We start from the raw sequence: 22,314 nt of genomic DNA, 5'->3' as shown, positions 1-22,314 counted from the left end.
GCCAGGCAGGGTTTTTCACGGTTGGCCCTGGGGACCAGATTATGACTAATGGGACCAAGTTAATGTGACCAGAGGAGACAGCTGGCAAGAAGCGGGCCCTGGACTTAGCATTTATCATGAGATCTCTCGCTGGGCCAGACTGAGGGACAAGCCCTTAGGAAGTGCATCACTGCCGACCCTGGTCACGTCCACCACGAACCACAGTGGAGCCACAGTGACTTATAAGGAAATGTTGGAGAAAGACAGGGATTCAGGTTCACACTGATTGTTTATTCAAAAGTGTGCTAATCAAATCATTCAGCCTAGTATTTAAATATTATGAACTCGCTGAAAAAACTGTGTCCAGTCTTCAGCAAACTTATTTCTTTCATTTTAACAACAGCCAAGTGGTGATATAACTTGCTTGATTAAAGCAAGTCAAAAGCCTGTTTGCATGTAACTCAAGAGCACACCTGTTGCCTGGTTTCCTGTGTCACCTTTTTTGTTTTTGTGCTTGTGTTTTAAACCTGCATATGTATATTATGCACAAGGGATTACTGACATGATTTAAAGCAAATAATGTTTCATTCGTGAACACATTATTCAGCTTTATCATCTATAAATTTTATGAATGCAGCCCTGTCAGTCTACACAAATCAAATTTGTCTTCCAAATTTAGGAGTTCCATGTGCAATTAATTTTATGCAGTTTACTGACAAACTGATTACTTGTCCAGTTTTTCTAGTGATGAGCCTGTGTCCCTTGTGTGTACTTTTGTTTTCCCTCCCTGTTTGTTTTATTGAAGCCTCTGTTGTCACAGCTGACAAACAGAAATAAGTAGTCGGTAATTGTTTTGTGATTCTGGGGCCCAGATTCTATTATTATGCCTCCCCAACAATAATTTCCTTAGGTGTTTTCAACACTAGCTCCCACTGGGTAAGTCATCAGGGCTAATTGAAACCTAGGGGAGCTTGACTGCAGGACATAGTTTTGGTTTTCAAGTGGATTGATATTGCGGTGCAGTGCACAGTCACTGTTGAGTGTTTTATCAATGAAAATAGTTGATGATATATTAATTTTGCACTATTTGTAAGGCACTATTATGGTGCCAGATACCTGTGGTATAAATCCTCTAAAGACTGTTATCAGCCGGATCAACTTCACCAGCCGTAACCCAACTGCTTCCTAATCAGTGTCAATTTCATCAACAGGAATTATGAAACCAATTTGAAATTATGACTCAAATACTCAATATCTCAGACTGTTTTTATTCATGATCAGCAAATAAAATTTTACGTAGCATAAATTGCAAAATTGTCATTGGCCGAATTCAATTTCCCAGTCTTTGTCTTTTGCCTTCTACAGTGGAATAACATTTCCTCAAATTCCAGCACCAAATACTGGCTTGCCTGTTCACAAATCTGTGATCGAGACTATGAGGTGTAATACAAGCAAAAATAAATTGTAAGACCTATAAACAGATTGATTGATTTATGACTAAATTAAAATGACACCGATTAGATTAACACAATCAGAGATCTCAACAGTAATTAGATTAAATCAAAATGCAATGAGTGAAATATGACTAGCACTATTACTGTGGCAAATGACTAAGACTTTTAAAAATGTGTCAGACTTAACACAATTGAAATTATGCTAATATTTGATTTTGTTTCCATGATGATCAGATGATCCCTGTCTCATAACTAAAGCACATTTACTGTGTTTGCCCTTGTGGCACAAGTCATAGACAGCCAGCCACAGTGCCAAGGTGAGAGCAGCAGGTGTGGGAATAATCAGGGTCCCACCCAGTTCACCTGGGCCCCTATTCACACTCTGTCTAAGCTGCCACCTATTGTGCCCTGATGTCTAGAGAGGAGCAGAGGAACAGCAGAGCAGGACAATTATGACATTAGGGCTGGGTGGCTGAGCAGCAGTCCCAGCTGGTGAGAAACAGAGGGGAGGAATGGGCGACCAGAGAGAGGCTGTTCCCACAGGAAAGCAATCCAGCACACAAACAGACCGTGTTCTGTGTTTGCCATAGGGTGCCTCTGATACCGGACCTCTCTGGAAGCTGTCTGATGATGTGCAGCACTGGCTGGGCCTCCATATGAATGACCTTGGAATATGGCACATAGCACAGTAACATAATTTTATGTATTTATAAATGTTCTATTAAAAATCATGTATTATGCCAAAATACAAAATGCAAAAAAAAAAAAAAAAATGCTTCAAATTTCTGTTGCTATGTTCAGACAGGAGGCAAATCTGATCTTTAAAGGAGCATAGTGGTGTCATTTAAAGTCCATTTAATATGATCTATGTCTAATTATCCCCCTGGTTAATTAGATTAGAACATGTGCCTGTCATTTGTAGTGTTTAAAACACCAAATTTAGGATGGCAGTTTAGGATGACAATTAACTGCTGTCCTATGCAATAAGGACAGCCTAAAATAAGACAGAGCATGGATGTGACAATATTGTTTATAATGTGGCATATTTTTGAGGAGCTATTTCCAGTCAGATTCCCATTTCTTCCAGTTGCCATCAGGTGTCTGACAGAAAGAAGAGCATTATGTAATGTGCACATTGATATGAAAGCATTCATGTCAGGCACAGTGAGATGATGATAGGAACAAAACAATTAAGGTTTCATTCATTGGGTGATTTTCAAGTGTGTGGAAAATATTTTTCATACTGTACAAAAAATGAATGGCAGGAAATGTAATCTTCCAACAGAGTCCAACAATGTCCAACAACTGTGGGTTCTGCAACAAGCTTATAAGATGGAAGATTAATTTCTTTTATTATGAAGTCATGATGATGACATTTTCTGTTTATGGTGTAAAAGCTTTGAGTTGAGGCTTTAAATTTCATTGACTGAGTCTTTAGGTCTATCCAGTGTCCTCTGCTCATCTCATCGCAATGTGTGATGTGACATAAGCCTGAGGAAGTGTGACACATGTTGCGTAGGGAATGCAGGAAAGTGAAATTTGAAACCTAGGTGTTGTTTCATTTTCAGCTACATAATCTGAATCACATTTCAAACACCTATTAATGCGGGCTAAATTTGATAAGAGATGATGAATTGCAGACTGTGGAAGAAAATTCTGACTTGCAGCAGATAAGTTAAAAAAGAAATGATCTGAGCAGTTTTTGAGTAGCAGCCAGCCACATGGATCCCAATTCTGTTAATTTAGTAAAAATACATACTTTAGAAGTGTATGTATTCCTGGGCAATATTTTATCTTTTATCCCATGTTTTTAGCTCCTGTTTTTAGCTCTACTCTATCCAGGTGTATTGCTTGGTTTGACTCTCTCGCATCAGTGCTCCATCGTCCAAACATGGCCGCTTTGACATCAAAGCACAGAGGGGCTGTTCCCTCTTAAGTCCAGAGATGTCATGGGAGAATGACCCTGCGAGAGGCCAGTCCGGCCTTAGGACGCTGTGGAGCCACCTGAGAGGAGTGGTCAGTGCATACCTCTGTGTGTCACCACTGTAAAGACTGACCGGCCTGATGTGTGGACAAAGCCAGAGCATGTCTGCGGGAGAGCTGGTTTCACGGTCACACCTGAGCTGCAGAGCATGGCCGGGTGTGTTGGTTTGGGGAAAGAGGCTAAAGCAGGTGGCAGCATGCACCAGATCAAGAGACACAAGTTGCAATGCATGCATAAAGATACATTCTCACCAAAACTGTCCAAAATGGGTTAGAAATAGAACAAGTTTTACATTGGTAATCTCTGAAATCCTGTCTTTTGGTGATTTGGTGATATCACTTGATTCAAATAGCATTCCCAGTACTGTGACACCTTTTTTCCTTGGATTTACTGTTTGAATTTCTGTTGGTGGCTCTTTTATTTGAATGTTCAGCCATGGTGGCTGTCACTGATCATGCTAACTCTACCCAGTTATTGTTTGATTTTAATCAAATGAACTGCTGTTGCCACTATCACAAAGCACCTCCAGTACACCACAGCACACCTGACACAGCAAAAACCATTCATTCATTAATTCAATAAAACAGCGCTGTGTTATATCATTTTGCAATGGAGATCAGCAAAATTAGCATTTACTTATATGAAAATGTCACAAATTATTCATCCACAGGTGTAAAACAAATTGTAGTGCAATGGTGTTACCACTGAGCCGGTAAATGGTGTTTTCTTCCTTCTACGCCAAATTTTGCTTTTACGTGGATTGCAATAACAAGCCCTCCACCTAAGCGTACATCGGGGCAGTCGTTCCCAGTCCTTTTTAAGGGTCAGTGTGTCTGCCCTCTGCTCTGTCCACTTGCATACCTGAACTGATGCTGCAGGTAATAAAGAAGGACCTCCTTTGATCTGATGTCCCACCCAGAGGCTTCTCCCTCCAAGCAGACAATACTCTAATTCATTACTGGACCTGCCTCTTCAAAGTTCAGTCACTCCGTGCTGGGAAACTCTAAACTCAGGCCCCAGACAGGCCCTTTTAAACACCCACTCACCCCCTGGGCACTGAGGTGGTGGCTGAATGAGTCCACATAAGTCACGGTAGCCTGCACATATCCTCTCCTCAGCCCTGCAGAACCGCACCTATCCCCCTCAGGTGACGGGTGGATTATTGGGCATTGGTATTTCTGCATTCTCCTGCCCACCTACAAGCACAGGCCTTAACTGCGGGAAAAAGCCATGCAATGTGAACAGAGTGCTACTGAATATTTCTGCAAAAGTGCAGTTTTTATTGCTGCAAAATGTTGCTATCAATTTATTTATGGGTGTAGGTGAGGTGGTGAAATGAAATCATTCCAATTTAGATTTTGATGTAATGATGAATATGATAAAAACCATGGTAACTTGGAGCAATAAATTCAACCATAACTGCAGATCAAAAGCCTATGGTATCATAGGTAATCCAACCCTGAACATAGAATCCCCTTATTTTGTATATCCAAAGCATCACTTTACACAGGGTTGTGTTTGTTGTTGCTGTGTGTAATCCCTTGTTATGACCTCAAGTGGAGTGAATGGCTGGTTGGGCACTAAGTTACTCTGTTGAGCCACTTGAGTGATGGTGGAGAGAGGTCACTTACAAAGTGTTTGTGTGTTGTCAGACCGTAGCATAATTCTATTTTCTTGTGTCAATATTCAATTGCCTTGTTAGAGTTATCGCTCGGCACTCTGATGCAGTTTTTTTGGATTTCATGTTTTATATAGTGGCTGTTGTGAAGCTTTTTAAGACTTTAACTAGCAGTGATTAAGGGCTATACAAATAAACTTGGCTTGGCTTGACTTTTTGTTTCCAAACACCATTTTAAAATGGGAATAAATGTGCTGTAATGCCCAAGATTTGAAGGAGATTAACTCATAGTACTAGACAGCATTATTTTACTCACTGTATAAACAGGAATAAAATATGCGCTTACATCACTTGATCTGTCGATGAGTAGTTCACCTCTTGGGTGGTGAGAAACTGAATTTCTCATCAAAAAAACTGCACATCTCAACGTCTCATCTTTCTCTCTCTCCCTCCCTCTCTCTCTCTGTTTCTCTCTCTCTCTCTGTCTCTCTCTGGCCCTGTTTACCCAGCACTTGCCAAGTCTGATGTCAGCCCACTGCACACCGAGTCCCAGAGTGAGTGTACAGTTTCTGTTTTGACACCCGTTCCTAATTACACATGTAAATGATTGATCACCTGGACCTGGCAGCGGAGCGGAGATGGAAGTCCTTGTCACATCATGGCTGTGTGGTTATGTCCAAGTTCAGGACAGCTGCTGCTGCTGGGTACAGAGAAACAGATACCTGCAATGGCCCGAGAGCCCAGAGATTAAGTTCTGACAGTCTGCCGTTCGGACCAAAGTCTCTTTCTATTAGTGGTCCTCCAGGAGCGAGCTGCACAGGTGTGAATAGATATCTATGGCCCTTTGTTTGGTCTAATCCCACACAATTCTTTAAGCCAAGGCCTACACCTCTAAGCAGACTCTGTGACACCTCAACGGACTTGCCACTGGAAGCAGACCTCAGCAGCTTTTGTGAAATGTGATTTGGCTAATTGACTTTGGAGTGGCCAGTCTAGAGAGCCTGGGGGGATATACAGGGATGGATTGTGATGGAAGCTGCAACCAGAGGCTGCTTGGGTTTCATTTACCCACAGAGGTACAGGTAGCAAAATGCACCTTCTCTTACCAGGTGTTTTCTCCTTTTAGGTCCAAAAGAGATGTTAACTTAGCATCTGGCTTTGAATCTGCAGATACAAAATATAGACATCTTTGCTCCAGACGTTAACAAAATAAATAGTGGACTGAAGCCAAAGCCCATGACTGCTTTTACAGATGGGGCGAGAACCTTTGTTCCCTTGTTCTGCCCAGTGACAGCTGTTGGTTAGTCTTAGCTTTGACTTAGGTATGGAGCCAATCTGAGGGCCAGGAAGGTTTTAACCCCAATCTTCTCCCCTGTCTCAGCCTGGCACACATGGGCTGTGCAGCTGCAGTTCCCATTGATCTGCTGGGCTGCCTGGATGGCTGGCTGGAGGGAGATAGATTGGAGGGGAAATGGCTTAATTGTCCTCACTCTCACTGCTGGAATGCAAATAGCCCTCCACCGCTGGCCTCCACTGTGAGGAGAGCCCCACGTTGAGAAACCTGAAATGTCCCTATGTACTGTGGTGAAGAATTAAATAGAAGAAACACCTCACTAGGAAACAATTTTTAATTTTGACACCATAATATAAAAAGAAATTTTGAGGTTCTGAATAGGACTTTCTAAGTAATTATCAAAATCAATACCTGAATTGGTTAAGCTTAATTTGAGTTTCAAATTTCAGGGGTATTAAGGGCCAGCAGTTGAAAAAAAAAAAAAAAAAAAAAAAAAAAATCAAGGGGATTGGTGCACGAATTAAGATATTTTGAGATGCATCATCTTGATTTTCTCCTTAATTTTAAGTAGAATTGAAGGGTTCTGTCTTGAAATTAAGAAGTCATCAAGGAGTGTGGTGTGTGTTCAGGGGAAATGTAAGGTAAAACTAAGGACATATTAAGGATTTTACATTTTGTAGTGTCTAGAATCACCTTGTAATGATTCTGTTTTGGGTTTTTTGGGCAAATTATACAAGTTGTATATATGTCACTTGAATTTTCCATTCTATTATTTGCATTTTTTTTTTTGTTTGTTTGTTTTTTTGCCAATAAACAATACCATTCTTGCCAAGTGTTATAACATTTGTCAAGCAAGGGGTCAAACAGATAGTCAGGTGAAGGGTTGTGACTCAAGTAGAAAAGGCTAGAGATGAAAGAGTTAAACACTGAGGCTGTATGTGTCCTGTCTGACTTTGATCTCTCCCTCAGGTAGCTCTTTCATAGCCATCAATCTTGGCCAGGAGCTCATGGCAGGCTGCTCCTTGTGAGAACAGGCTTGCTCAGACTGAGACTGCCTCCTCACTTTGAAAGAGCACTGGCATGACAAGTCGTACACCCACGCACAGCTAGAAATACACAACAAAACAAAAAAATAATAGTAAAAAAAACCTCATGAGCAAAGAGTGTCTAGTTTCCCCCTGGGTGTGTTTTTGTTGTTGTTTGTATCATTTCTATTTAAAGTCTTTTTTTTTTTTTTTTTTTTTTTTCAAGAATATATCAAAAGAATCTACCATCAATGTAGGGCAAGAATGCAGGAAGGCAGCAAAGAGGGTGTGTTTTGGTGAGGTTCAAAGATGATATGAACAAATCCTTGAGTCTTTGATGTTTCTTGGCAGGCTTCAGACAGCCAGAGACAATCTGATGATCTGGGAGCATAGGCCTTTTAAATCTCTGGCCAATCCCAGCCGCAGTCGTCTAGCCCTCCAGTGACAAACGCTTTAATATGACAAGGTTAAACACCTGAAGCACCGCGGCAAAGCGGCCACAGCGAGGCAAGGGTCAGGGGAACAGCTTTAAATACCAGCTCTCTTAGCTGTTCACCATAACTGTTCATGTTTTCATGTCTTCTGAGAGAAGTTAAGAAGTATCAGAACAGTTCCTCGGTATTTTCTCATCTTTTTTGGTATTTTGCTTCTTGCAAACCTTACAAATACATGAGGTTGTTGAATGCAGTGCTCTTAAAGATTTTTTTTTTTTTTTTTTTTTTTTTTTTTTTTGTACTTTAATGTATTTGCCCCTTATCTTCAAATTATTGCAGGTCTCTGAAATGATTCATTTAGAAAATATTTTAGACTTTCTTGGGTAGGTATTTCAAAGTACTAATAATTAACTAATAAGAGTTAATTGACTGAAATTAAGCTTAACATTTGATTGTTTTGTTGAGCTTGTCACACTTGATTTTGAGTGTCTATTAATTTCTCAAAGCCCAATAATTTCTGAATCATGAGTTGTAGATTGTTTGTCATGCTGAGTCCAACACATATTGGTTCCCATCTGATAACATTTTTTGCTAATCCTCTTACAAACTGCTCCCACCTTTGGCAGATTTAACTCCAGGGATTTCTAGACTCAATAAAAGGTGATTACATGTTTCGCCCACAACAGGTATAGGGATGGGCTGTATTTTAGAAAAATACAATAAATAGTTAATGCATTGTGCTGTCGTAAAAGTGGTGAACATGTGAAGGTTTCAACTCTGAGTTATTGTGCACAATTTGGTGCCATTCACCGATATGTGCTGTTATAGCAGTCTTGTAACTTTAAAAGGAAATAATTGGCTGGTGATTCATCTGAAAAAAATTCCACAGGTCTACTTTGCAGGAACAAGATCTGCTACAGGATGCAGTCATAGAAAGGGCCATTGGGGAAGCCTATAGTTAAAATCCAAATATCTAACAACTCAACCAGTGGCATTGTTTAACCTGTTGACCTGTAGTGGCTGCCAAAGATACATCTGGTCATGACAAAACTTTGCCAAAAGAAATAGTCATGCCAAATATATTGGTTTGCTCAGATTTTCTCACTTGAATAAAAAAAAAAAAAAAAAAACACTAAAATATGCAAACTTAAATGAACATAAATTATAATAATCATTCTGATAACTTAAAACATAAGTTATCAGATTAGTTTTTGATTGTGCATACTGTCTGGCCACAACTGCTTGCCAAAGTTCACCAAAATGATAGGGCGAGGCCTGTTTTACAAAAACAACCATAACACCTGAACACTTTATGCTATCATAACCAAATTTAGAGGACATGTGCAGGGAGTGACTAAGGCACCATGCAAAGTTTGGTGGAATTTTTTAACGATTTTATCATTTTAAATGGTAATAGCTCATTTGCATTTAGTCTGATTCGGCTGTAACTGCACACATCGTTTCTGAACAAAACCCCAACAAGATCTGACAGGATGTACTATGCAGAAATCAGAGACATTTGTTTGATAAATGACACAACTTGTTTTGAACTCATAGACTGCTATCCTACATTGCTGGGTTGATCCTGTTTGAAAAATCCATGAGCAAGAAACCGCAGGAGGTTTGCAGGAGATGTGACAAATCATAAGAGGCTTCTAGTGAATCCAGCCCCTGATCTTTCTCTGGAAAATGTCATGCATGGCGGTTACTGACAGTGAAATTCTCAAAAGTGCCAAATGAATGACACAGACAATATAGAGATATCTTGATATCAGTTTGACAAGCTTTTCTCTCAAGAGGCGCTGTGTTATTCGATAGGCAGCATGGGACAGGCTGGGTGCTGTGGGGGCCATTGTGTCCTATTGTAGGTCACAATGGAACTTAACACTTGACAGAGCCAAGGCTTGTTGTCAGGAGCTGAACTTGATCCTGTCATGTTGTTCCCATTGAAGAGCTATAAAGAGAGGGATTTGACCCCACGGCTGCCAGGCTCTATATCAAACCAAATATTAATTTTCTATTCAAAGGATGGCCAGATACATTAGGAGGCTTTGTGTGTGTCTCTATGCTTTGCTCGAAACCTGTTTTGACATAAAGGTCATGCATAAACTTTGTACTTCTCTATACTTTTCTTAAAAACTGTTTGATATACGTCAGGATATGTAAAGTGGAAAATTACATCCTGGCTGTTCATTAGTGGTGTCGCCCGTCTCCATGCCTGGCAACACTTGCCAAAAGAGTGACAAGTTGACTCGTCCTGCTGCCTAAACAGATGTCCCATCCTCCAAGGCTTGTCACCCCTGTCACCTCAGGCATTTCACACTGACGCTTATCCAGCACCGTGTTGCCCTGCAGACCACAAAGGTGGGTTCACATTACGAGAGGGACAGGTAACTTCAGATGGATAATCCTTGGACCAGGTAAACCGGTCTTTTACCGGGCCCGCTGTCTAAACCTGGCAGCCCCAAGCCATGTGTCATTGTCCGTTGATTGGATGTGCATGTGCGTCTCCCCAGGGCAAATCATTGTCCTGTGCGTTGAATGTCTCCAGCTCCGTCTGTCATCTCAGCTGCTCTCTCAGCAGAGATGCGAACAGGTGAAAGAGAAAAAATATAAATCCTCCTCAATATTTCATAAGCTGGTTTGCTGTCTCAGCATCCCTAGAAATGGTCGACCTACTGGCCTTTCTACTGACTTTATAAGCTTCATGAATCTTTTTATTGTCTCTGGTGCAGAATGATAGGACGAACGTATTGTCTGTGGATTGCAGTCTCCACAGACGCCTCAGAGAAGGCCGTGTTAGATGTCCCTTAAAATACTTTCTCAGCTGCTAACATGTACTCTCAGATGCCTCCTCAGATGCTTGTAAACAGTCCAAGCAGCCCTGGCAGCCCATGATGCCACTCCCCCAGCTGTGGTGACCTCATGTGAACTCGTGCTATCTCAGCCAGCAGGGCAAGCCTCTCAGACAGACAACTGTCTGTCTGCTGGCCACTCCTAGCCAGTGCCACCCTCTGTCGCCCCACTGATCCATGCCAGCTTCCAGCTTTTGTTTTTCTACCAGCCTCCCCTGGCACTGGGGGTAAGATTTACAGTGGAAAAATATAGTATATTTTTCCCCCCATGTTGAGCTGGTGAGTCTGGAATGTGTGTTTGGGCACCATTTTGCAAGGAGTGTGAGAAAACAACAGAGTTGTAAACACCAAGGGTAGACCCAGACTGGCTTCTTTGTTCCAGATGTGGAGCAGGCACAGACTATTAGTGCAGCAACAGCCGAGCATTGAGCTGTTGTGGCGATGGCTGTAACTCAACCCACAGCCACTACTGTCACATTGGCTGTCCATCAGCTGTGCTCTCACTGGATTTATACAGACACAGCATCTGGGGGATTTTTTTTAACAATATTTTGAATGGCAGCAAAATAGAGCCCTGTGTGTGTGTGTGTGTGTGCGTGCGTGCGTACGTGCAGATTCTGCTTCTGTACTACCAAATGCGCCTGCGTGCGCGTTTGTGCTCCAGCCAGAAGACTGCGGCTCACGTTAGGGGAAAAAAAATGAAACAAAATTCAGCAGACTATAATTTTGACATATGACCGCCATCCTCTTCCAAATGAAGCCAGTTAAATCAGATGCCCCACATGACACCGAGCTCAGGTTGCACAAGAATGGCTAATATGTGTATTACGGGTAACGGATTCCAGACGCTTTTTTTTTTTTTTTTGCCAAGGCCGCTATATTCAACCAATCAATTAAAAGTTTAAATCTAACGGGCAGCGGCGGTGTGTGATGCTGCTGTCATCTGCTTTCTGGGAACAATTATGCCAATGATAAATTCAAAGTGTGAGCCAGAGGACCAGACACGCTCTGGCATTTCCCACGCAGAGGAATTCACTTTGAATTACTCCAGTTTTTGGGGCTAATTGTTGGTCCATTTTGCGGTTGTTTTTTTATGCGGTTGTTTGTTTGTTTGTTGTTGTTTTCCCTCCCTGTGGATAGGCTACAGGTGCTTGATCGGAGGTCTTATAAATGATAAATGATGATGATGACAAAAAGCTTACGAATCTGGCGCGCAAAATGCTGATTAAATAAGTATTACAGTGCCTGTTGAATCTGATTCAATTTCTGATTCAATGCCAGTATCAGAAAGGCTAAATCATAAATAATGATGATTCAAAAGATAGAGAGGGAGAGAGAGAGAGAGAGAGAGAGAGAGAGAGAGAGAGAGAGAGAGAGAGAGAGAGAGAGAGAGAGAGAGAAATTGGAGTTCCTCCCAGCTGTCACACATTGTGATAAATTCGTTAAACTTGAACCAAAACAACTGTGGAAAAAAATCTGCATGACATTTTTATCATGTTGGAGAATATATAGCAGACAGCCGCACATAATTTTTGTCAACAGTTTAAATTAAGACAACAAAGCGCTGCTTTTTTTTATACGAATATCGGCATTGTTTTATAGCTTTACCACCAGTCCAGAGTACTGACAGAATTTTTTTTCTTTTTTTCCCCATAAAATCTTTTATTTTTATTCATCATTCTGTTGCAGGCTCAATAAAGATCAATAAAAGCTCATAAAATTTTGACCATGTAGCTCAAGATATAATAGTCTACAGTAAAATAAATTGCAAACCAAAAAGTTTCCACCAAGCAGTGAATAAAAATTTGTTGCATACTGAATATTTTCATAGCAAAACAACTGTGTTAGAATGGACCCTTATCTTTTACAGACAAAATAGAAACTGAAGAGGGTTTTGCCTAGAAAAAAAAAATAGAATAAAAACTTTTATTCAAATTCTAAAAAGGATTCATTGGAGGCAAAAATTAAAAGAGTCCTACATAGATAGATAGATAGATATACTTTCTTGATCCCAAACTGGGAAATTCTTAAATGTAAATAAAATAAAATGCTATTAAATTAAATTAACATTAACATTAACATTAAAAAATTTAATATATGCTCTCCTTTTTCATTGAGTCAGAACATGACACTGGACATATACTTACCAGAAATATACACACTGATAGTAAAATTTAAACACTCAGTTTTAAAACTGGCTTTTTATTAAGCTCAGGCCACATCATAAACAACATTTAACCATGTGTAACCATATAAAGGTGTGTTCTGTTTTAAAAGCAAAATTTGACACCAGACAAATCAATAAATACACCATTTTACAAGATGAGAAATAATCCAACGCAACAGGTCTGTTGCTTTTTATTATCTGCAGGTTGTTAGTCATATGGGCCAATGTGGAAATGCTTGATTTGCACGAGCCAAGGAGTTTACACATGAGTGATGTTGATCATTTAACACGGGTGAACTCTCTGGGCCCTCGGAGGCTCCCAGCAGGCACAACATACATCGGCAGCAACATGGCTGCACTTGAGGAATGAGACACTGGCCGGGGCAGATATTACTGCTCTCCTCTGGAGGTGCCTGGAGGAAAGATTAGGCCCTTCATCCCCTCCACCACTCCAGCTCCTTGTCTGCTGCCTTCTCTTTTTCCCTGAGGGGAGAACATGAATAGAAAAAACATAAATCCTATTGTTTGTATCAGCCATGGTTTAAAAAACAGTCACCTTGTACAGTGGTGGATGTTTTAATACTACAAGCCGATCATGCAGCCTGCTTGACGTGGGAAAAACACAAAGGCATTTCAGATCAGAATAAGATATTTTCCCACAAAAGCAAAGGTGAGAAGCAGGACAGGTACTCACTGGTGGCAGGTATATAGTGAAATAATGATATATTATCAGTACAAAAATGACTAAAAAGCTTTCATTCAAGTGGCTTTTTTCTTTTTTACACATCTGAATATTGATATTTTACCAGGAAGAAAACTGGAGCATAGGCCCTGTTGTTATTTGAGATTCTCATGTTCTCATGGCTTGTTTATATTTTTCATTCCCCCAGTCCAACTGAATTATGCATTTTTGTGGGGACAACACAATCAAACCACACCTCAGCTTTAAACCCATCGCCTGAGCTGAACGAAGCCCGCTGCTGAGAAGGGACGCTTGGGGGGCTTTGGGTCTTTACTCTTGTCTATTATGTGGTGAGCTGAGCCTGTGATAATAAACCCTGGCATCCCGTCATGGTTGTGGACTGTCAGTCTAATACGAGCAGGCCTCAGCTTCAGCTTCAGAGGTCTGCTTGTAGAACATGACGTGCCAGCAGGGGAGATCACAGCCCCAGCAGTTGCATGAGAATATGCGCTTGGTTTGTACACAAGGAATGCTGTCACTCTGCATCAGAGCTGCATTGATGGACAAACCCAACTGATGTGTGAGCATGTGTGTGTGTGTCTGTGTGCGTGTGTGTGTGTGTGTGTGTGTGTGTGTGTGTGTAAGCGTACTCTGACAAAACACACCTACACCTTCCTAACACAAACGTATGCACACTAATGCCCATGCGCAGCATGTGGGATAGTAGACGCCAGTGAGTCTGGGCTGTGTTCAGGAGTATTGTTATTAACATTTTCCCTTCGCGTGTATTAAGACAGCCACGGCAAGGACCCATCCCAGCCCTATGACTGCGGGGCTCGCCTTTGTTCTTCACCTATAATGCAGACATAATTACAAGCCTTAAAGAGCCTCCTCTCTACCTTGCTCTCTCTCTCTCTCATACACCTCTTGCTCACACCCTGGACCTCACCCTGCCTGTTTATGACACATATTCACATCCAGGGTTCAATCCTCTGCATTCAGCCGCTGAAGTGCCTCACAAGAGAGCTGTACATGTATGCCCATAGGCCTCAGTCACCAAAGAAAGCCCTGTATTTTCGTCTTTCTCTTCTTTTGAGCGTGTTAACCTGTCAAACTGCGACTTTGGCCAGGCACAAAAGTTGTTTTCCTGCTGATAAAACTGGCTCTGGAAGTAGCACCTGCTCATATATAGAGCAATAGTAATCTTACAGTCACTGGGTGCCAACTGGAAATACCTTCTGCTACAAACTCCAAGAAGCAGGTTACTCCAATAATGTTGCAATAAATTCATAATTGGATCAATTCTCCCACACGCAGCCATGGATATCATATTCCCTCTTTCCAATCTAGGGCTGTAATGTCCCAAAGTGAGAGTTTACAGCTGCAAAGCCTTATGTGTGAAGCTTGCACCCACAATATGAAACTGGCCTCTCTGCAGCCTTTTACTGTGACTGAAATTTTACTATGATAATAATTTGTGGCTTTGTTCTGGCTGGCTAGTTGGCTGAGGCCTGTGGGGATTGGGAAGAGTCCAGCCCCCAGCAGGCCCAGTGCTGCTGTATTCCCAGTAGTTCCCGGCTGGGTAGGACATGACCAAAATGACTGGGTTGGACAGCAGCTCAACACCGCGCTCAACCCACCAAACACTCTGTTTATAATTTGACTCGGGTGCACATGTGATTTAACCAAGACAAAGGTGAAATACACAATGTGGCATGTGGTAAATCCATGAAATGTTGTCTTGAATAATGCCAAGTGATGCACATTGAGTTGAAAATATAGACATGGTAGCAGGATTTCCAGACTGTTTTTCTCCACCTGTGGATTTACATTCTGGTTGATTGAGAGGGAGTCAATACGGGCTCAAATATGGAGACAGGCTTGCTCTTTAAGCCTGTGGTCACCATTTTCTCTATTTCCACAGTACATGCATATGCACCTTGTAGGTTTTGCTGACTGTGCAGTCTGCTATACAAGCCCTCCATTCCTCCTTTGGCAGGTACAGCATGTTTTTCACACCTTTTCTCCTCAATTTTATGCACCCACACAGTTGGTAAAAATAAAATGAATGACATACTGCAGGCCTTGTGTTTTTGATTCATGCTGAATTGAAATTACATGTTTTAGTGGGTTGTGATCATCCCTTGCATTCAGAGATCCTGTTTCCCTCTGGTTGCTGCTGCAGGTCACCAGATAAGAAATATTCACTCTTATTCAGTCATGCATATTAACTAGATCAACTGCACGGGTATCGATTCACTTCATTAATTGTGTAATGTCACTGTATGCATTTTATTATGTGCACTCAAGTATTTTGATTCCTGCAAATCAGTTACCCTCTAGGAATATACGACTTGTGGAGATGAGCTCATTTTTTTGGAGCAGTAGGCTATTTGTAAAAGACCGCTCTGGACATTTTATAAGACAAAGCTGAGACTGCAGAGTGCTGAATGAGCAGTAAAATTTATAGAAGTTTATTCGACACATAACAGGCCTGACTCAGCGTTAATAGCCACGGAGCAAAACTGGTGACATGTCAACACCAACATGCTGTTTACAGATAATAAAATATATTTAATTCCCACGTATTTTTCGGACAGAAATCGATTGATTTTGTGATTAATTTTACACTTAACTAAGCTTTCTTGCACATATTTCTGTAAAACTGTAAAAAGGCATATATGGTGCGAAATACATGAAGCAACGAGCCAAATATAGGAAAATATTTTGATCACGACGTTTTCATTTTCGATGCTTTTCTAAATTAAAACCGGGACGACAGCGAAATATAATTTTGCTTTCGTCCAGGACTTTAAAAAATGAAGATGTGATAATGTAGTCTATTCGATTCAGTTTCAATTAAATTGCTTCAGTCCGGAGTTGCAACATTGTGCATTATTCAATGTTAAGTTCAAGTTCAATATTAAGACAAATAGGCTAGTTTGATTTGATTTGTGCACAAGATTTAAGACTTAGAATAAATTATATCCGAGTCACATTTTGTTCAGGTGATCTATTACGAGTAGCATATCAGATTTTTTTTTTATTTATTATTTTTTTTAAATATATTCTATGCTCTTGCGTGAACCAAAGTCCTTTGCAGCACATGTAAGAGCGCATTGACCTTTATTAAATGCTAATTAACAGCCAATTAAAACTCACTTTTTAGCATGATCAAAATTGCGTATGTACTGTAAAGAGTAAAATAGACAACTAGATGTTGGTCAAAAAATAATAATAATGTAGTCAAATATTCCCATACTGAAACGCCTAAAACCTCGACCTACATCGAGGAACAAATATCAATATTAAAAGGGGAAAAAACAATATTAATTCTGCATCTCAACGCATTTCTAATGGACGAAACTGAAAAGTTGATGGACTTGCATTACAGACAAACCGATAAAATTACTGTATACCTGAAAACGAATTATAGATGATCACATTATCAATCAGAGGGGCTCCCTGCGGCTGAAGAGCTGCATCCAGTATCATATGTTAATGAAGTTAATGGTGGAGCTCCAGTGACATCCGGCTGCTGGAGACCAATCAGAGAGCGCGCTGATGGAAGGCAGTATGTCTGAGGCTCTGCAGGCAGGAGGTGTCTGGAGAACCATGTCAGCCCAGCCAGGGATGTAAAGAAGGATCCCTTTCGCTTTTATTCGTTTTTTTTTCTACCCCAAACAGCCGTGAACATACATATTTTACAATTTGGGAATATATTTTCTCATGAGCGATGCTGGACCTGAGCTTGGATTTGTTCCAACTTCTCCTCGTTGAGCGACAGAACTCATGAAACCCTCTTCAGAGCGACGGGTTTATGGACTTGCGTATTAGCTAATGATGTCTGTGGGTTTTATGCCTGACAGTCTGAATGGCTCAGATCCCTCTAAATCGGCCTTCCTAGAGTTTGGCCACGGACATCCGGCACACCAGCAGCACTCCCCCGGACTTTCTCACATTTACCCCGTTCATGGCTTGCACGCTGCCGGGCATTCACAGCACGAAAGTCCTTTTCCTCCCGGCGCGTCGTACGGTCGCTCTCTGGGCTACGCCTACCCCGGCGCGGTGAACACTCATCCCCAGTCTGCTTACATGCCCTACCAGCACAGCAATCACAGCAACAGCCTGGGCCACACGAGATTAGAGCACACAGGTATGTGAGAAAGTAATAGAAACCGAGCGTGGTGAAATTATTGTATCCTATGTATATTATTCCTGCGCTGGGTTGCCACTGTGCCTTGGTGCAGTTACGCACAGGCCGCTCAATTTTCGAGATTACACTTTAAACCGGTGAGAACAGTAGTTCACTTTAAGATGTAAGAGGCAAATAAATTAAAGTCAAATTTCTACACATATAATGTTATGTACCAAAATACAATTTAACTAAGGTTTTGGCAAAGGTTGGTCTATTGTAACCTCTGTAGTTAAGAGGCAATAATGTCAAAATAAGGCCTCTTCTCCACCACTGCATTTATCACGGTTATTCTCTCTTTACCACTCATGTTATATAATGAAGGCAGATGGCGCCATTAATTTTATTGACCATAATTTTCTGTGGGTAGGTCCAATTATGGACCGTGAGCCTGGGCCTACCTCAGGAACTCGTTTTTTTTTTTTGTTTTTTTTTTTTACCCCCATTGTTAGTGCAGATTAACAAAACGATTCCAGAGAATAGCAGTGCTTTAATCTCCGGGTTCTTGTGGAGGTGCTCCTCGTTTGCCACTTTAAAAACAATTTTCCTTGTATTCTGCTCACTTACAGTCTAGTGTTATCAGCATTATGCAGTCAGTGCAGAAATTTGGCGCGTTTTTAACACTGTTGCTACTGGCACAGCTTGGCACAGGTGACACCCCTCCCCCACCCCCTCCAAGAAAACACCAAGCCTAATTTAATGCCTGGTCCTACTGAAACTTCGAGATATTAAATGTTATAGGCATATGGAAATCATGAATTCTGAGAATAATAATCAAATCAATCAGTGTACTCTCTCAGTAATAAAACATCATGAGTTATCCTACAGAGACCTTTAGGCCCAGAGGCTGTGGACAGCCTGCAGTCCAAGGCCTGTGGATCAGAAATATCCATGCACTTTCCAGTTGGGATTAGATTATAAATGCCATCATTTTAGGAGAGAGGGGAGCATTTCTTTTTTGCTGAATTAAGAAGTTATCCATCACTTCAAAGCAACCTAGGGAAGTTGAAAGCCTAATATCTCACCAGTGAATCCCATCGTTTGTCTTGACGTATAGCCTAAAGAAGAAAAAGTTATAAATCAAAACTTTGCTTTAGGTCATCTCACTTTCTGCTCTCTGTTCCACCGAAAAGATCGCGAGAAGTCCGTGGGGATTGAAAACGGGGGCATTCGCCTGAATGGCAAAGGGAAGAAAATACGGAAGCCTCGGACCATCTACTCCAGCCTGCAGCTGCAGGCTCTGCACCAGCGGTTCCAGCAGACCCAGTACCTGGCCCTGCCGGAGCGGGCCGACCTGGCGGCCAAGCTGGGGCTCACCCAGACTCAGGTGGGCCTTCAAATGCAAGCCTCTAGCTCCATAAATGCAATAGCCTGTGTGGTTAAATACTCATAAACTGACATTTGTAGTGATTCTGCTGGTAACACCATTGCCTAAAATGACAGACATGCAAATACTCACACGCTGGCTAATTATAATGTAAGTCTACTGAGATAATTGTAAATTCAAATATCTTGTGTTAGAGTAACTGATGAGAGACTGAAAACATGTTTGTATGAGTGATAGAGGCAGTTGGCTATTCATCCGCAACGTTTGAATAGGAAATCTCTTATTTGCTCACTATTATTAAGGCTCACGGCACTGCCGGAGATCAAATGAAAAACCTAATGGTGGTGATTTGTAAGTCAAGCTTTTAATGCAGTCGCGTATTTACCATGCTTAATTTCAGCATTATATTTCCATTGTGAGTCAACCCTTCTTTAGCCCTGCAGTGAGAGTGCAGCACACACGTTACAAAATAATCAAATCCAAATTGGTACAGAAGTAAACAATAAGACGTGTCTGAAAAATAAGGGGTGTGAGCTGTCTCTATAAACACTTAAATTATAGATTATAAACAATGCAATTGCAATACTTTCTACAACTGAGGAAATATCTAAATAACCCCCCACTTTGGTAAGGGACACCAACATTAAAATAACAGTATTTATTTATTTATGTTTTAATTATGTATTTATTTATTTAATTGTTTATTCTTATTTGGTCATTTGGTTAGTTATTTGGCCATTTACCCCGCTATTTATTCTTATTTGTTTGTGTGTTTGCTGAGTTATCCTCCTGTGTTTGTTAGTGTTTGTGTAGAGGTAACAAAATATATACTCAAAGATGGGAAATCAGTCATTAACGCGCAAGTCTGCGGTAATTATGCACTTGCAAACAACATGCCTTTACACACACACACACACACACACACACACACACACACACACACACACACACACACACACACACACACACACACACACAAAGGCACTGTGTGAAACAAATATGGGAACCTAATGGTGACATATAGGCAGTATGGGAACAATTTCACCAATTTCACATAGATCTGTAAACGTAATTGGAGACAAATAAACAGGTGCACATGTTGCAGGCCATATATCATTTTCGGGATCAAAAGGGTCCTCAGATGTTGCTTTTCCCTTTCGACAAGAAAAACAGGTGGAACTGCAGAACTATAGAAAGTGTAATTTGTATGATATTTTCAAAATAGCACATAAACAAACGGATCCAATCTGTCATCTGAGTTGGTCCTGAACACTTTTCTAAATCCCTAAAATGCAGCAATTGCTTCAATTCTACTGCATATTGTGTGGCTCTATGAGAGATTTTTTTTTTTTTTTAACTTTCTTCCTCGGGCTCTATGATGCATTTTCTGAATATTTACCCCAATGCACGCCTATAAAAATAGCCATATTATTTTGATTCAGCAGAAATTTCGCTGACCTACCACAGCGGGGGCGTGCTATCCACGCAAGTTCTCATTGGGCTTGTTTTATTTCACAGTGCTCTCAGTCTCGGCTTGTTGATGTCATGCACCATTGGAGTCGTAAAACACTGAACAATGAGAGCTCTATTTTAATGGATTACAAGTGCCGCTCAACAGTTTTTCTGAATAGACTAACAATACACTAGATTAGGCCTAGGACTGGCTCGGGCTTTGCAAAAACGACACAGAAAAGTATGTGTGACTTACGAGGACTTTAAATAGTCAGTGCCATTTTCCCTTTTTACTGCTGACGATATTCGATGTAGGCCAATAATGAAATGTGTATTGCGTTTCATTGGAGAAATATGCCCATAAAACAGCCATTCGCAGCATAATTTCCCTAGATTGCTCTTTATTGTTAACCGCAATGACAATTTCATGCATTTTCTCTTTTTAGGTGAAAATATGGTTTCAGAATAAGCGCTCCAAGTATAAAAAGATCATGAAGCATGGCAGCGGATCTGAGGGAGAACATCTCCACAGCACAAATTCCATCTCTCCCTGCTCGCCTGGGTTGCCCCAACTTTGGGAGGTGTCAATGACAAACAAAGGAGCCCCGATGCACCCAAACAATTACATGAACAATTTTGGTCATTGGTACCCAAATCACCATCCCCATCAGGACGCGATGCCCAGGCCTCAAATGATGTGAGTGGATTGTTTTGGTGTCCTGCTCTCGGCCTGCATGGAGCGCCCCTCATGCTTCAACGAACTCGGTGATCTCTCCAAAGGCCTCGTTTCAGCCAAAGCCAGCAAAACTGTTGTGTTCAAATGTGTGTTGAATATATTTTGTTCATGTTCATTGTATTCCGTGTGCGTTTTGAAAGCATTTTTCCACTGACTACCTGCAAAATTCAGGTTGTTTTGTTATTTGGTTATGTCACTGCAGAATCAAGTGCACGGCCTAAACTAACTGAAATGGCTTAGTGTATGCAGTTTAAAAACAGATTCTGGATAGAGGCATGTTTGGACCGTTATGTAGGTCTACTTCATTAGCAGAGGAGTTCTGGCCAACCACGACTTTAAGCTGCATGGTCCAACATGGTAAATGCTGTGAGCATTATGCAAATAAACGGCTGTTGGATCGACGGTATATGATTCTTGTGTTGCATTATTGCTAACGTGGCTGAGTTCAGCCAAATGGTTCCAAGTGTGCAAATGTCAAAACGATAGCATATTACAACTACCGGTGTGTGTGATCACACACGGCTATTTTATTATAGCCGTAAATTATTTATTATTTATCGATGGGTCCAAATGACGTTCACACCAAATATTAAAAATACTCCAGGTTTACAGCAATCAGGCACAATCACGATTCTTCGTGTAAGTACCATGAACACAAAACTTTTAGTTTTACTTATACTTTTACTTTTACTACCTATACTTAAACTTTTACTTATATATATATATATATATATATATATATATATATATATATGTGTGTGTGTGTATATATGTGTGTATATATGTATATATATATATGTATATATATATATATATATATATATATATATATATATATACATACATAGGACACAGCACAGCCTACACGTGACATATTGAGCACATGAGCTTGACATAAGTGATATGTCAAGCTGTTATATCACCTGTCTTTGGCACATGAACTGTGCTGAGCCGGGGCAGAAGAGCACATGTGCATGAATTTCTGCCTTTAAAATTTCAAAACCTTTTCAAAACACCTGAAGATGTATTCAAGTTGGGAAGTTGTTCACCAATTAATGGCTCCCATTAATGCTCAATAAATTAAGCTTTCATTTATACGGCATTATATCTGA

The 22,314-nt window shown here is 40.8% G+C and overlaps 1 protein-coding gene across 1 annotated transcript; it reads left to right on the top strand.

Annotated features, from left to right (window-relative positions):
- The first annotated feature begins 17,083 nt into the window (after positions 1–17,083).
- Positions 17,084–21,599, top strand: dlx4b (distal-less homeobox 4b). The gene is made up of 3 exons (XM_030077949.1): positions 17,084–17,648; positions 18,821–19,014; positions 20,913–21,599. Exons 1-3 carry the CDS (start codon positions 17,333–17,335, stop codon positions 21,165–21,167), a joined length of 765 nt encoding a protein of 254 aa, XP_029933809.1. The 5' UTR covers positions 17,084–17,332; the 3' UTR covers positions 21,168–21,599.
- Positions 21,600–22,314: the final 715 nt, after the last annotated feature.

Source organism: Myripristis murdjan, chromosome 19 (assembly GCF_902150065.1).
Source record: "Myripristis murdjan chromosome 19, fMyrMur1.1, whole genome shotgun sequence".
NCBI lineage: Eukaryota > Metazoa > Chordata > Actinopteri > Holocentriformes > Holocentridae > Myripristis > Myripristis murdjan.
This window is presented reverse-complemented; position numbering and strand designations above follow the sequence as displayed.